Raw genomic sequence first — 13,864 nt, 5'->3', positions numbered from 1 at the left:
TTTGCGACAAAGTTTGTGACGTCAATAGATTGTTGCAAATAATGTGTTGCAATCTGTGTCGGAAACCATTACATAGTAGATGCAAAAACTTTTGCGACAAAATTGACAGCATTCTTGGATGGTCATTTTTTTGCGATGCAATTTGGTTAAATCTGTAACGTTTTTGTTTTTTAGCCACAAATGGTTGCAATTTGTGTCGCAAATCTGTGACACATTTATATGTCGCAAATATATGTATCGCAGTGTTGAATGCTAAAAATTCACTTATAATTTAAGAAATCAATAGCAAAGTTAATATAAAAAGGTAAACATCAAGAAGATGCTACCAGATCTTGGATTAGGGTGATAATTGCTGCTTTTGAAGCTGGCAGAAGACTGTAATATTTGTACTACACACAGGGTTCCCCACAAGTCTGCAAGATGACAAATTTATAAGAGACGAATCCAATACCAAAAGAATACGAGCGAATGCATCATTATTACTTACATCAGTGTGCCATTGTAGTTTGAATTCAAAATGACTGATGTGATCTCATTGTTTTGGAAATCAACAGTTTGTAATTGAGGACTGATGTTGGTAATTTCAAGTGTTCCATTGAATGCATTATTTTCAAGAATCCTGATCAAATAAATAAAGACTTATAACAATTGGTATTCGTCGTGCCTTCAATTAGAATTGCTTTTGATCAAGAAACTTACACTTGTTGAAGTTGAGGAAAGCTGAAGAGCTTTCTCGGCACTACTCCTCTTAGTCCTCCAGATGATATCACTCTGAATGAATTTTCAACAAGAAGAATGTCTTGAATGAGTATTCCTAACAATGGGTAATTAATAAGCATAAACATTCAATTGAAGTAGATAGCAATTGGTCCACCAAATCGATCATGTTTTGCCATATTAGCATCTTAGATTTTGTTTTATAAACTAGAACATTTAGTTTATAGCATAACTTATGAGATGCTGACACCCTGTAAAGTTTGAAATGTTAACCACATCATGTTTAGAGTGGAAAAAAGTAATACAAACTATATGGATCATATTGAACATTTTAAAAGCACAACAACAAAATAAAAAGACCGAATTTCAAGCAACCTTGGAACCTCATTAAAGAAAATGTTTAGAAAACATACAGAGTGACGAGAGACTGTATTGTTGAGAACCACTCTGGAGCTTCCGAAGGAATGAATGTGTTGTTGCTCAAATCTCTATCACCATTTAAGTACGTTGTCGATCAAATCATGAGTAGTGATAAAAGAAGTGAACACAAACTATATCAATATGATTTCTTACACATAGACGAGCTTGTTCATTCCAGTGAGATCAGGCATAGCCCCAGTTAGGTTATTGTTTGCCAAGTCCCTGAAGAAACAAGTAAAAATAAAAAAAAAGTTTGGGAACAAGTAAAATAAAAAATATGTTAATCTTTTGATTTGGTAGTGATTGCTTACAGTTCATTGAGGCTTGTGAGATTGCTAATGCTAGAGGGAACTGTTCCATTAAAACGATTCTTACCAAGCCGACTGTTTAAGAATATACATTATAATGTCATGAATCAATCTCTTTTTACTGAAATTTTCAATGCAAGAAGATGGATCACAAACACTTACAGAACCTCAAGTGTTTGAACCAATCCTATAGTTAATGGTATGCTACCACTGAAATTATTTCCATCAAGAATTCTGCCCAAATCGAATCATAATAATCAGATAAGAAATAACATGAAAGCAAGACATTGGACCAGTATCGACTTACAAGTGTATCAGTTTCATATTTGAGTTAAAAAGGCTTGCCGGAATGGTCCCTGACAACCTGTTCTTATTGAAATGACTGCAGATAGCACAATAAAAAGAAGAATTATAGAACTAGTCAATATCATCTTCTGAAGGATTACCATGAAACAAATTCAAAGTACTTACAAGTGCTTTGTGTTGGTAAGGAGGTCCAGGCCAGGAGATGTTCCTGATGAGACAGGCAGTTGCCCACTAAACTGATTGTCAGCTAAGTCCAACCAGTAGAGATTTGAAAGACTACCTAAAGAAGCAGGTATAGCACCGGTGAACTTGTTTGAGCTCAAAGCCCTGAGAACATCATTTGCAGACCAGAAAAATGCAATAAGTTACATGTTTTAAATCATGTGTTTGAGGTCTTTAAAATCATAATATGATCACATGAAACTTACAAAAATGAGAGGTGTGGTAAAGTGCCTAATTCCTGTGGAATTTTACCAGTGAAACCGCAACCAGACAGTATCCTGTAAAATTTTTACCAATGAGTTTGATGAGGAATGCTCAAAAGTTTCACTTAAGCGAAACATATTAACCCATTCAATTTGAACTCACAATGTGGTTAGTTTCTTCAACTTGCCAATATTTGGGGTAAGAGTACCAATTAGATCATTGTTAAATGACAGATCCCTGCAGAAAATATGCTTCATTAATTTATTTATATACTTAATTGTGCTCTCGAAGACTTGAGTTTTAATTTGGACTTACAGAGATTGCAATTCAGATAGTTGGCTCAAATCATCACTCAGTGTACCTTTTATGCCCATGGTTGATAGTCTCCTGAGGTGATGAAAACATTCAGATAAAAACAGCAGAAAATTTTTCAACATCAGAAAATTTTTCAACATCAAGTGACTAAAAAACTGGAGAAGATGAAGAGGAAGGCACACAGTGCAATCACTCTTGAATTCTTGCAAACGACTCCTTCCCATGGTGTACCACAAGGATCATCTGACTGGCCCCAGGTTGGTGGCGTGTTTTGCCACTGATTCATCAGGGATCTAAGAGCATTGACTGCAAAACAGTAAAACACTCAGTTAATCGCAATCAATTATGAACATAAAAATTTAATAAACTTCATGAGTCAGAGAGCTTACCATCTTGTTGATCTGTTTCACTAAAACCAACTCTTAGAGCTTCAAAGCATAACAGCAACAAGAAAAGTTCTTTTCTAGTCATCACTGCACGATTACGGTAGTAATTAACAGTTGAACTGCTAAAACAAGTAATCTTCACAGTTATTAAGCATGAAAGTCAGCATGAGTCCGAGGGATTCAAGAGTGTATCATTTGATAATATAAGCACACAAGCTAAAAACCTTGTTTATCAACTGACATTGGGCATGTCACTCATGCCTTGGATTGCTCTCAGAAACAAGAAACAGTGGAGCAAACAAAGCTTTATTATGTAAAAACAGGGATGAGTTGCTCTACCATTGCCATTATTTTATGTTTTTCAAGTTCTGTGATGGTTGTTTGCATGGACCATTTGGCAGGCCTTGTTCAGTTTCTTTTTGTACTTTTTTATTTGATACATTCGTAGGCCTCTTGTTAACACAAGTTGACTTGGTCTCTGTCTCGCATGTTCATTCATTTTTTGAAAAAAATTGTGACAATATTATTGGTTTCAATTGGACTCCTTATGAGCATTTTTTCTATAAAGTATTATGTATAATGATCTAATTATTAATGTGTGGATGAAAGAAAAACTATGATAAGTGAAATCGTAGATATCCTTTTAAGATCAAGCATCTCCAAGGGGATGAAAGCTACTATTCAAGCTAATAGTTTGGGCATGATAAATATGAAAATCAATAGAAAATAGATGACTTCAAAACAACATCTCCCATTATATTTTTCATTACTAATTTTGATATTTTTATGAAAGAATCTTTCATGATTTTGTGAGAAGATTTTAAAAATAAAAAACCATCTTGGCGGATGATGTGATTAAGGTAACATTAGGTTTAATCATTTATTTTAGAAAAATTGCATATATATATATATATATAAAGTTATATTTACCTGAATATTTTTTTATAAATAATACACTTCGATGTATATCTATATATATATATATATTTTAAGAGGTGATATAGACATTATAGACATTGTTTAAATTTATTTTAGGTGTGACAGAAAACTATTAATTAACTTTAATTAAATTGAATGAAAGTCCAACTTTGTAATAAATTTTGAAGAAGTGTAGGCAGGACTCTCTGAAAATCCAGATCTCACTTCAAAAGCTATTTTTTGTGAGACAAACATCGATCTTGAGATTATAAAAGTTTAGAATATAGGATTTATTTTTTAAAATGTTTTGGTTTATCTCTTGTAATTTTAAATAATTGTATATTTAATTGGATTTTTGTTTTTAAACACATTAATTTCCATAAATAAAAGATAGTTGCCCATGTACCAAGCCTGCTTTTGAATGTTGAAAACAACTCGTACGGTATGTGGGCCTCACCAATTTTTTTTATATTCTAATATTAAATTCCATGTTACATTTTATTTATTTATTTATTTTATATTTCAGTTATTTTTTTTTATAAAACCCTACGCACCCCTTCGTCTGTTTATATCTTAGTTTTATCGTTTAAGAAAAGTTAGATATAGCATTTTTCCATAATTACGTGTGGTGCCGGGAAGAGAAAAAGAGAAGGATCTCGCCGTCACAGGTTTGGTTGATTCACTGTTATTGATGAGGTAAGAACCCTCTTCCTCGGATCTTTGAAAAACATTATAGAATTATTATTATTGTTTTTATAAATCTTGATCTGTTAATGTTGGATATTAGTGATGGATGGGTAAGGTTAGCTTCTTGTTTGAGGAGTTTGAGATTAATTTGATAGGTTACAGATTTCGTTTTTGATAATTGCAAAAATCCCTCTTTGATTTTAGGGGTCTTAAAGGCATAATTTGGAAGAGAATATAATAAAAAAACTTGTAGAGTTTGACGTTAGCTAAGGACTTACGAAATTTTAGAATTTTTGGAGCAGAATCCTGTAAATTATAAACTTTAAACTTAGTTGACATGGACAGCTTTTCTTTGAAGCCCTTGAGATTTATTAATTTATTTCATGATTGTAGAGTTTGATTTAGATTTAGACTTATATAAAAAAGCTGTAGAAGATGATTGTATCTTTGCCTCTGGCAAAGTTTAGAATTTTAACCGCTGTAAATTGTGAGATATGATCAGATTTCTATAAGTGTGCTCAATGGCATTTCTGCAGAAAGCATGAAGATTGATTTAAGAATTTGATGATCTTAGAGGTTGAATCAGGACTCATGTTTAATAAGAAAGTTGTTCCATTTTGAGTTAATTATATGCTTGAAAGTTTGATCTTATTTGAAGTTATATGTTGTGAGATATTTTATTTGGAAGAGGCACGTCTGTAATTGTTGGTTTGCATAATTATGATTTTTAAAAGTGATCGCTTAAATTTTGAAGTTCTCAAATCTTTGTGAGATTTGGTTATGTTATAGATGTAGATGTCTAGTTTTTTCAGAAGTTTAAAATTTCTGATTTGGATTAGAATTCGCAAAGCTATGCTGATTTCAATCTTAAGGGGAATTAGTTATTAGTCTCGACTTTTGTAGCTTCGAATATATTTGCATTCATGTGAATTTTAGAATTTGTTTAGTTTGTAATTCTGATGTGTTATTCCCAAATATAGGACTTTATGAGAAAACTCGATTGGTGTAATTTCAAAATCTGGTCATTAGATAGATAAGTATATCACATATAAATCCTACTATATGTATATACTCAAAAATTCTTGTTTTATGAACTTCTGAAATTTTTAAGAAAAATACTGATTATTTCTATTTATATTCTGAATTACTTATTTATCTATTATTTGCAATTCATATTTAAGTATTTAGATTTGGAAATGAATTGGAATTATTTTCTATCTAAAAACGGGGTCATTGAATCTCTATATTCTGTTTTGATAAATGTTTGGACATAACATATTTTGACATAGGAACTTGTAGTCCCCAACTAACTTTGCAATAACCTTGTCATTGGGGGTTAAATATTGATCGTGCCGACATGTACCTGTGAAATAGAAACTATAGTTTCCCGCCGCTTTCCGTCTGTGAAGAATAATGGCCTCTGATAATTATGGCTCGGGTCACCGAGGGTAAACATATGACCTCTGATATTCTGGCTCGGGTCATTGAGGGTAAACATATGATCTCTGACATTTTGTTTTGGCAATAGTTATTTGTGTGACATATATTCTTGACTTTTTGATTAGTTATGTTTTATTAAAAAAAAAACTGGACTTCTGAATTTGATTATGATAAACTTGTATTTTATTATATTTTGTTTGACTTTTGAAATTTTGAAACTTTTATTATCCCGATATGTTTAGCGGATACTTACTGGGCTGTCAAGCTCATACTTACTGGGCTGTCAAGCTCATAATATGTGGATACTTTTATTATCAAGAGTTTAATAGCTCACCGCTTTGAGAATCGTGTTTCGAGGCCTTGCACGCCTACTGGGTCTCGGCCTTGTAGGTATGCGGCCGTTTGTCGTCGCACTGGGTCTAGCGAGCCGGGTTCGGGCGTGGCATGGTACAAATGAAATAATGAATTAAAACTTAAAAGTAATTTAAACTTAAGTTGTATGAGTCGGTTATTTTATTGAATGATCAACTTATTTTTTAATTTTGCTACATACATGTTAAGTAAAACAGAGGTTGGAATATAACAATTGGACAAAAACTTTAAATCTTTTTAGTGAGAGTAATAGGCCATTATTAAATGATGAACTATTTATTATCTATTAGAATATATTTAATAGTTATGTATATTTTAAGTCCATGTTTAATCTATTATTATTTAAAATAATTTGCAAAGCTGTTAATAATTTTTTTTAAATAAAATAGATAAATCACAAATTTATTAGAAAAACAGGAACAACGAACAGTGAACAAAAAACACAAGCAAACTAAAAACAAAGAAAAAAAATGGAAAAAAACCAAAACCACAAAACAACAAAGACGAAGAAGTTAATAGGAGTGTATCACCAATGGTCGTCTCAGCGACTAAGAAGACGAAGTCCACCAAGAGGCAATAAAGGTCGTCTCAGTCGAGCAAAGAAGGCTCACTCTTGGGACTGAGCAAGGGCCCAACTACTGGTGAGATCAGCTGATTCGGCGCTCAGGAAAGCGAGAGAGTGCTTGATGGACAAAATTGAATCATTGGAGATTTATCGAGTCGAGTCTCTAGCTGTAGAAACCCAAGCAAGAAGCATATGAGAGATTTTAAACAAAATCATGGATGTTGAAAGGTAGATGTGATTGAAAATATGATTGTTTCTTTTGAGCCAAATATTCCACAAATTTGCTTTAGAAAAGAGATCCGAGAAGGTGCATTGGCGCACATTTATGGACAGAATCCAGGTGGTCCAAACCTTTTCAAGAAAATTTGGAAGCGAGTGAAAGTTGAGATTAAGCATAAAAAAGCACAAATGCGATTAGCAAAATCACAATGTAATAGGAGATGGTCAACTATTTTTGAATTTTAAAAACACATAACACAAGTATTTATCGCATTTCGGAAGTTGCAACCTTTCTTTGCTAGATCGGAAAGAGTCAGATTTTTTATTTCATTAGCAAGCCAACAGAATAGTGTAACTTTGCTTGGGCAATCCACTTTCCAACAGGTGGGATAGAGTAGAGTTCGTGTTCCACCATCTATTAGGAATATGTAGAACGATTGAGCCAAAAAGGAGCTTTTTCTTTCTAAAGTCCAAATGCATGTATCATCCTGAGAAGAAGAACAATCTGGAAGGGATTGCAAGAGGGATAGAAGAGCTTTAGAGGAGACATCACGAAAGAAAGACACTCGATTAGAGATATTTAGAAGAAGTTGCCTGATAGTAGTCTAGGGTGCTAAACAATCATTAAAGAGGTCAAGCCACATATCTTTAAGAGCTCCACCATCTAGCCAGTTGTCACACCAAAAGAAGGTAGAAGTACCATTTTGAATTGTTTTTGAGGTATAAACTCTAAAAGCGGGTAGAATCAGGGTGATGCCTACCCAGAAAAAAAGATTTGTTTCGAGGCGGGGAATGGAAAAGTGGCTCTGGAGGCCCTCTACTGAGGTAATTTAGGTGAATAATTTTAGAACAACACCCTTGTTGCCCAGTAAAGATTTTCCACCATCATTTAGCTAGCAGAGCATTATCAAAGGTATGAAGGCTAAGAATGCCCCATCCACCCATCCTACGTGGACGGCATAATCTATCCCAAGCAACCAAGAATAAACCTTTTGAACCCAGATCCAGTCCTTTCCAAAGAAAATATCTGCGGATTTTATCTATCTCCTTAATTACCCAAGATGGTAATTTGAAAATAGACATCCAATAAGTGGGAATAGAGGAAAGGACTGAGTTTAGAAGAGTGGGATGACCCCCGAGGGAGAGATAGATGGCTTTCCCAGAAGATAGTTTGACTCTGACCATCGAGGTTAATTTCGTCCAATCTTTATGTTTGGGGCGTCTTCTTGAGATTGGGACTTCTAAATACGTGAGTAGAAGGCAACCCCTAACACAATTTAGAATTGAAGTTGAAGTAGCACTAGGTTGGAGAGGTTAATAATTTTGCCAAAGAAATAATCTAAGTTTAATGATAAATTAGTTGATTTTTCAAAAAAAAAATAATAATGATAATTTAGTATATATCATCCAAGTTTTGTAGGAGTAAGACTACAAATCAACAATTATAACATAATTTTAATTATTTAGATATTATATATATATATATCTATATATATATATATATACATATATTGTCCATTTTTAGTTTAATATGTCAAGATTTTCCTTGATATCTCCAAATTGAAATTTATGGTGAATATAATTTTAGATGGCAAGAGAAATTTTAGTTCAATATCTCAATGCTTTTTCTTGTTTGTCCTCTTATTTAATGTCTTCTAAGATTTTGTGTTAGAAATATAGAAGCCTCCCAAATCAAGATGCTTATAAGTAGTTTAAAGAGTTCATGAAGACTCACTCACCTAGTATTATTTGCTTGGTTGAAACTAGGCTAATAAGGAAAGGATTCATAGGTTTTTGCTTTCATCTTAAGACTGAATGGGACTAAGCAGCAACCCAGCTGAAGGGATGTTAGGAGGAATTATCTCCCTTTAGCGCAGTTTAGTGGGTTTTGTTGACCACATTGGCCTAACTAGGAGAGCATTGCATTTAATTATTTTATCAACCCTTCCTAATATTAGAATCTTATCGGTTGTTTATAATGGACTGACTATTAAGGCTCATAGAAGGCTTTGGATCAAGCTTTCTAGTGTTGTTTTTTTAACTTTACCTTGTCATGCCGTGGGAGATTTAATTCTATTACTTCCCGTAGTGAGCATAGAGGAGGTAATTTTAATTATTATGGCCCCGAGACTAAGTTCTCTGTTGATTTTATAGCTAAAAAATGCTTTGTTAGATTTTAATTTCAATTATACTTGGTGTAATGGCAGAATGGTATAGCTAGGAGATAGGCTCGCCTAGATAGTTTCTTGGCTATCTCAAGTTGGAAGATTAATTTCAAATCTTATGAAGTTAATCATCTAGCCAGGCTTGCTTATAATCATTCCCCTCTTTTACTTACTGTTTTGCCTCATATGCATAATATCAGGAGAATCTTCATATTTGAGAGCTTTTGGCTTGAATACCTCGAATGCCACAAATTACGAGTAACACTTGGGCTTTCACTTCTAAATCTTCTCCTATGCATGCCTTTTGTCATCTCTTTGGTAAAAATTAAGACATAATCTTTTCTCTTGGAGGTCTAGCAGTTTACACTCTTTAGATGTGGAGATTAGACATATTGAGAATACGATTCAAGTCCTAGAAAGCACTAAATTGAACGGTGGTGGCCTTTGTGATTAATGCTGTATTAGAGCCCTATACAATAAGTATAATGTTCTGCTCTACCAAATTCCATTTGGTGGGCTCTAAGATCCAGGCTTTTGTGGGTTCAAAATAAAGATCTCAGCACCAATTCTTTTTTCATAAAAGTGTTGCCACCTGTAAACATAATAATATGTTTTTTTTCATTACTAATACTTTTGGGAGAGTGTTTTCTGATTGTAAGGACATTGAAAGTGTTTTTTGTAATTTTTATTCCAATTTATGGAATGAATCCAGATGGCTATCTTTCTTTGACCTATTGCATGCTCTCTCTAATGATTTTAATTCCATCTCTGAAAGTGAGGAGGATCTTCTTATTAGGGAAGTGACTAGAGCTGAAGTTCATATATTCTTTAGTCCATTCCTTTTGGTAAGAGTCCTAATCCTTATGGTTTTAATGTGGAGTTCTATAGGGCTTTCTGGCATGATATAGGTGAGATTTTTTTTTTTAAGCTATTATGTGTTTCCTCACCACCCACTCTGTGCCCAATTCTTGAGAATACACTTTCGTGGCCTTGATTCCAAAATGCGATAAGTTTACAGTTGTGAATGACTATAGACCTATTTCCTTCTATAATATGTGATATAAGGTTGTTGCTAAGTTGGTAGCCAATATACTTAAACAAGTTATTCCTAAATTGGTTAACAGGGAACAAAGAGATTTCATTGCTAGTTATACCCTATGGACAACATCATTGTTGTCTAGGAGGTTGTCCATTCTCTAGAAAAGGATTGGAGAGACCACTTAGGATAATTATGAAGGTTAATAATGAAAAGACTTATGATACTTTCATATGGAATGCGATTTTTGCAACTTTAGCTAATATGAAAGTTTCCGCTATTTAGATTTCCTGGATTAAGGCTTGTATTAGTTTCGTTAATTGTTCTCTACTTATTAATGGGAAACCCTATATGAAAATTCAAGCTTTTAGGGGTATTAGGCAAGGGGATCCTCTATCCGCTTACTTGTTCATCTCAGTTTCTCAAAGCTTAAGTTCTATACTAAATTTTGCCCTTAATCTCCATCTGGTTCTTGGCTTTGATCATAAAATTACTAATAATGATGGATACTCTCCTAGGTTATCACTGTTTCACAAGGGAATGGAACTGCCTTATTGGTTGATGAAAACTTTCAAGAAAGATGGTCTTAAGTTTTTAGTCTTTGTCACTCTGAGACTTGTATAGCTGGTTTATTTAGTCTTTTTTTCTTTCCAGTTGTAGTTATTTACTTACTTAACCTTTTGTATCTTACAATTTTTACTTAATATGATGTGGATGATAAAGTAAGAAGATCAAGTTTTCTAGGCCATTGAAACGCGTCGGGCTTCGCCGGAGGCTTCTTGGGAGCTCCCAGTCCGGCCGGGCTACGCCAGTCGGCGGGAGCTCCCGACTCGCCCGGAGTCGGCCGTGGTGGCAGCCGGCGGTGGCCAGCGGTGGTGGCAGCGTGCCCGGCCGCTGCGGCGTGTGACCCACCCGCCCTGCCGTGGCCCGGGTAGCGCCCGTGCGGCGTGTTGCAGCCTTGGTGACCAGCCCGCGCGTGAGCAGCGCCGCCCATGAAAAGAAATTGCCTTCCCCTGTATGGCTCTGCAGCTTATCCCCAAGGGCAGCGGGGAGACTGAAGAGATCCTCACGGACGCGCACTACGGGCAGCTCCGCTGCGCCTGCGTTAAAGCGGGCGGGTACGGCGGCGATGGCGGCGCGGTGCGCGCCTGCGATGGCGCCAACTCGGTAATCTCCCAATCCCACTCGTGCGTTTTGAGTGACTTCACCCTGGGTTTTGTGATGACAAATCCATCGCTTGATGGTCCATGGCCGAGATTCCCAAGTCGCGCGCGACCGCCGTCGGCGGCCGGCGCATACTCCCGATCAAGCGGCACTGATCATCCAAAATCCAGTGAAACGCGCGCGAGTTTTGCATGTGATGCATGCGATGGGGCGCAGCAAGACGTGAGACAGGGCGCGTCGCGCCGACGGACGGCCCGGCCAGCGCCGGCGCGGCGTCACCGGCGGGAAGAGGCGGCGCTACGTGTCATCTCCGCGATCACTTTCGTGCGTTTTTGATGAAACCGCGCCAGGGTGTGATGACAAATCCATCGCGGCGATGGTCGGCGGATTCCAAAGTCGACCGACCCGGCCGTCCGACGGCGACTCATACTCCCGATCAGCACGTTATTTCACGATCATCCAAATCCATTGAAACTTTGGGGGTTTCATGTGATAACAAGCGATGGTGAGGGCGCGGACGGAGACGCCGCCGTCGACGAGACCCGGCCCGTGACGCCCGGCGCCCGTCTTGAGGCGGCACCCTGCGATCGTCGAGTCGATCACCTGCTCATGTTGCTGCTTCTTAAATTTATATGGGTCCTTCGCGTCACGGTCTGCGGTCCCGCGAAAAAAATGACCCATTGCACCACCGGCGGCGTAAGCGAGCTTCGCCGCACCTACATCCGTTGGGGAGGGTGTCCTCCCTTACTATACACCATGACTGTCCGGCCCATAGCAGCCAAGGAGCATCAGAGGCGCTGAGATCGCACTAGAAAGGCCACTTAACCCCATTTCGAGATGTGGTGCCAAACCCGACCACCTTGACAGTAGGAATGATTTTAAGGCCGTTAGTGGCGGCGAGGCAGGTTGCGGGCGTTGTGCTTGTGGCAGGAACCGGGTTTACGGGTGCATTGGCAGGAGGCGGGTTTTAGGAAGGCCGTTGGGCGGCGGGCGGGTTTGGGCCATTGGTGGCGGGTTTTACGGGCCATTAGGCGGCAGGGGCAGGTTTTGAGCCATTGGTATGAGCAGGTTACTGCGGGCCATTGTGCGGCAGAACGCGACCCTGGAGCCATTGTGCCTTGTGAGGGCAAGTTTTGAGCCATTGTGTGTCTTGTAGGGGCGGGACTACGGGCATTATGCTGGCAAGAGCCTTGCGTTTTTACAGGCCATTGGTAGCGTGAGAACCTTGGGATTTAAGGCCATTGTGTGGCAGGGCAGTTTTGAGCCCATTGTTGTGGAGCAATTTTCTGGGCCATTGGGCGTCTTGAGCAAGTTTTCACGGGCCATTGTCTTGCGCGCGGGGCAGGCCTGGGCGCAATGTGGCGCCGGGCAAGTTTTCTAGGCCAATGGGCGGCGCAGGTACGGGCCATTGTGCGTGCCGCGAGTTTTTACGGGCCATTGGGCGTGGCAGGGCAGAAGTTTCTGGGCGATGGGCGAGCAGCAGAGTTTTCTGGGCGATGGGCTGGCCGGGCAAGTTTTCTGCGCCAGCGATGGGCGGCAGCAAGTTTTCTGGGCCCGTTGGAGACGCGTCCGGAGCTTCATGCGGAGGCTTCTTGGGAGGCTTCCAGCCGAGGTCCGGCGGAGCTACGCCCGAGTCCGGCCGGCGGTGGCTTACCGGCGGCGGCGGGGGTGGCCGGCGGTGGTGGCCGGCCCGCGACCACTGCGGCGGTGGCCAGCCCACCGCTGGCCAGTGGTGCGTCGCAGTCGCGGCGTGGCTTGCGGCGGCGGCGTGGCAACACAGCAGCGCGCATGACCTTGTGGCGCATGCCGCCATGATTGCCTTCCCCTGTAACACCTGGCAAAACATCCCCCAGGCAACCCGCACTGAGGGCTCTGAGGGCTACCGGGCCGCTCGGCTGCGCCCGCGTTACGGCGGGGCGGGCGGCGGTAGCGCGGGCGGCGCAGCCGCCACGGTGGCGACCAACTCCGGTAATCTCCCAATGGCCTCGTGCGTTTTGATGAGACTTCACCGCAGGGTTTTATGATGACAAATCCATCGACGATGGTCATGCGAGTTCAAAAGTCGGCCAAACCGGCCCGTCCGGCACGGCGCATACTCCCCGATCAAGCGTTGGCTACGATCATCAAAATCCGTGAAACTTCATGGGGGTTTCATGTGATGTAAGCGATGGGCGCTGCCCCGGGGCAGCGCCGTCGGCCACGGGCGGCGGCCCGGCGGCGCGCGGCGGCGTCTGGCAGCGGGAAAGAGCGCGCTCCGATGTCATCTCGATCCACTCGTGCGTTTTTGATGAAACTTCGCCTTGGGGTTTTTATGATAACAAATCCATCGCGATGGTCCTTGGCGAATTCAAAGAGTCGACCGACCGGCAGCCGGCGCCGACTCATACTCCCCGATCGAACATTGGCAGCAACCGTAACTG

The 13,864-nt window shown here is 39.5% G+C and overlaps 1 protein-coding gene across 1 annotated transcript; it reads right to left on the bottom strand.

Annotated features, from left to right (window-relative positions):
- On the bottom strand, window positions 1-3,187 carry LOC120276315 (probable leucine-rich repeat receptor-like protein kinase At5g49770). Its single transcript, XM_039283036.1, has 15 exons — window positions 3,103-3,187; window positions 2,882-2,965; window positions 2,675-2,798; window positions 2,493-2,564; window positions 2,340-2,414; window positions 2,180-2,251; window positions 1,917-2,078; window positions 1,753-1,827; window positions 1,608-1,679; window positions 1,449-1,520; window positions 1,291-1,359; window positions 1,131-1,205; window positions 700-771; window positions 488-619; window positions 1-413 (listed from the first exon to the last, which is right to left on the bottom strand). Exons 1-15 carry the CDS (start codon window positions 3,119-3,121, stop codon window positions 338-340), a joined length of 1,251 nt encoding a protein of 416 aa, XP_039138970.1. The 5' UTR covers window positions 3,122-3,187; the 3' UTR covers window positions 1-337.
- Window positions 3,188-13,864: the final 10,677 nt, after the last annotated feature.

This window comes from Dioscorea cayenensis, chromosome 14 (genome assembly GCF_009730915.1).
Source record: "Dioscorea cayenensis subsp. rotundata cultivar TDr96_F1 chromosome 14, TDr96_F1_v2_PseudoChromosome.rev07_lg8_w22 25.fasta, whole genome shotgun sequence".
Lineage (NCBI taxonomy): Eukaryota > Viridiplantae > Streptophyta > Magnoliopsida > Dioscoreales > Dioscoreaceae > Dioscorea > Dioscorea cayenensis.
Note: the sequence above shows the minus strand (reverse complement) of the source record. Positions and strands in the feature narration are given on the sequence as shown.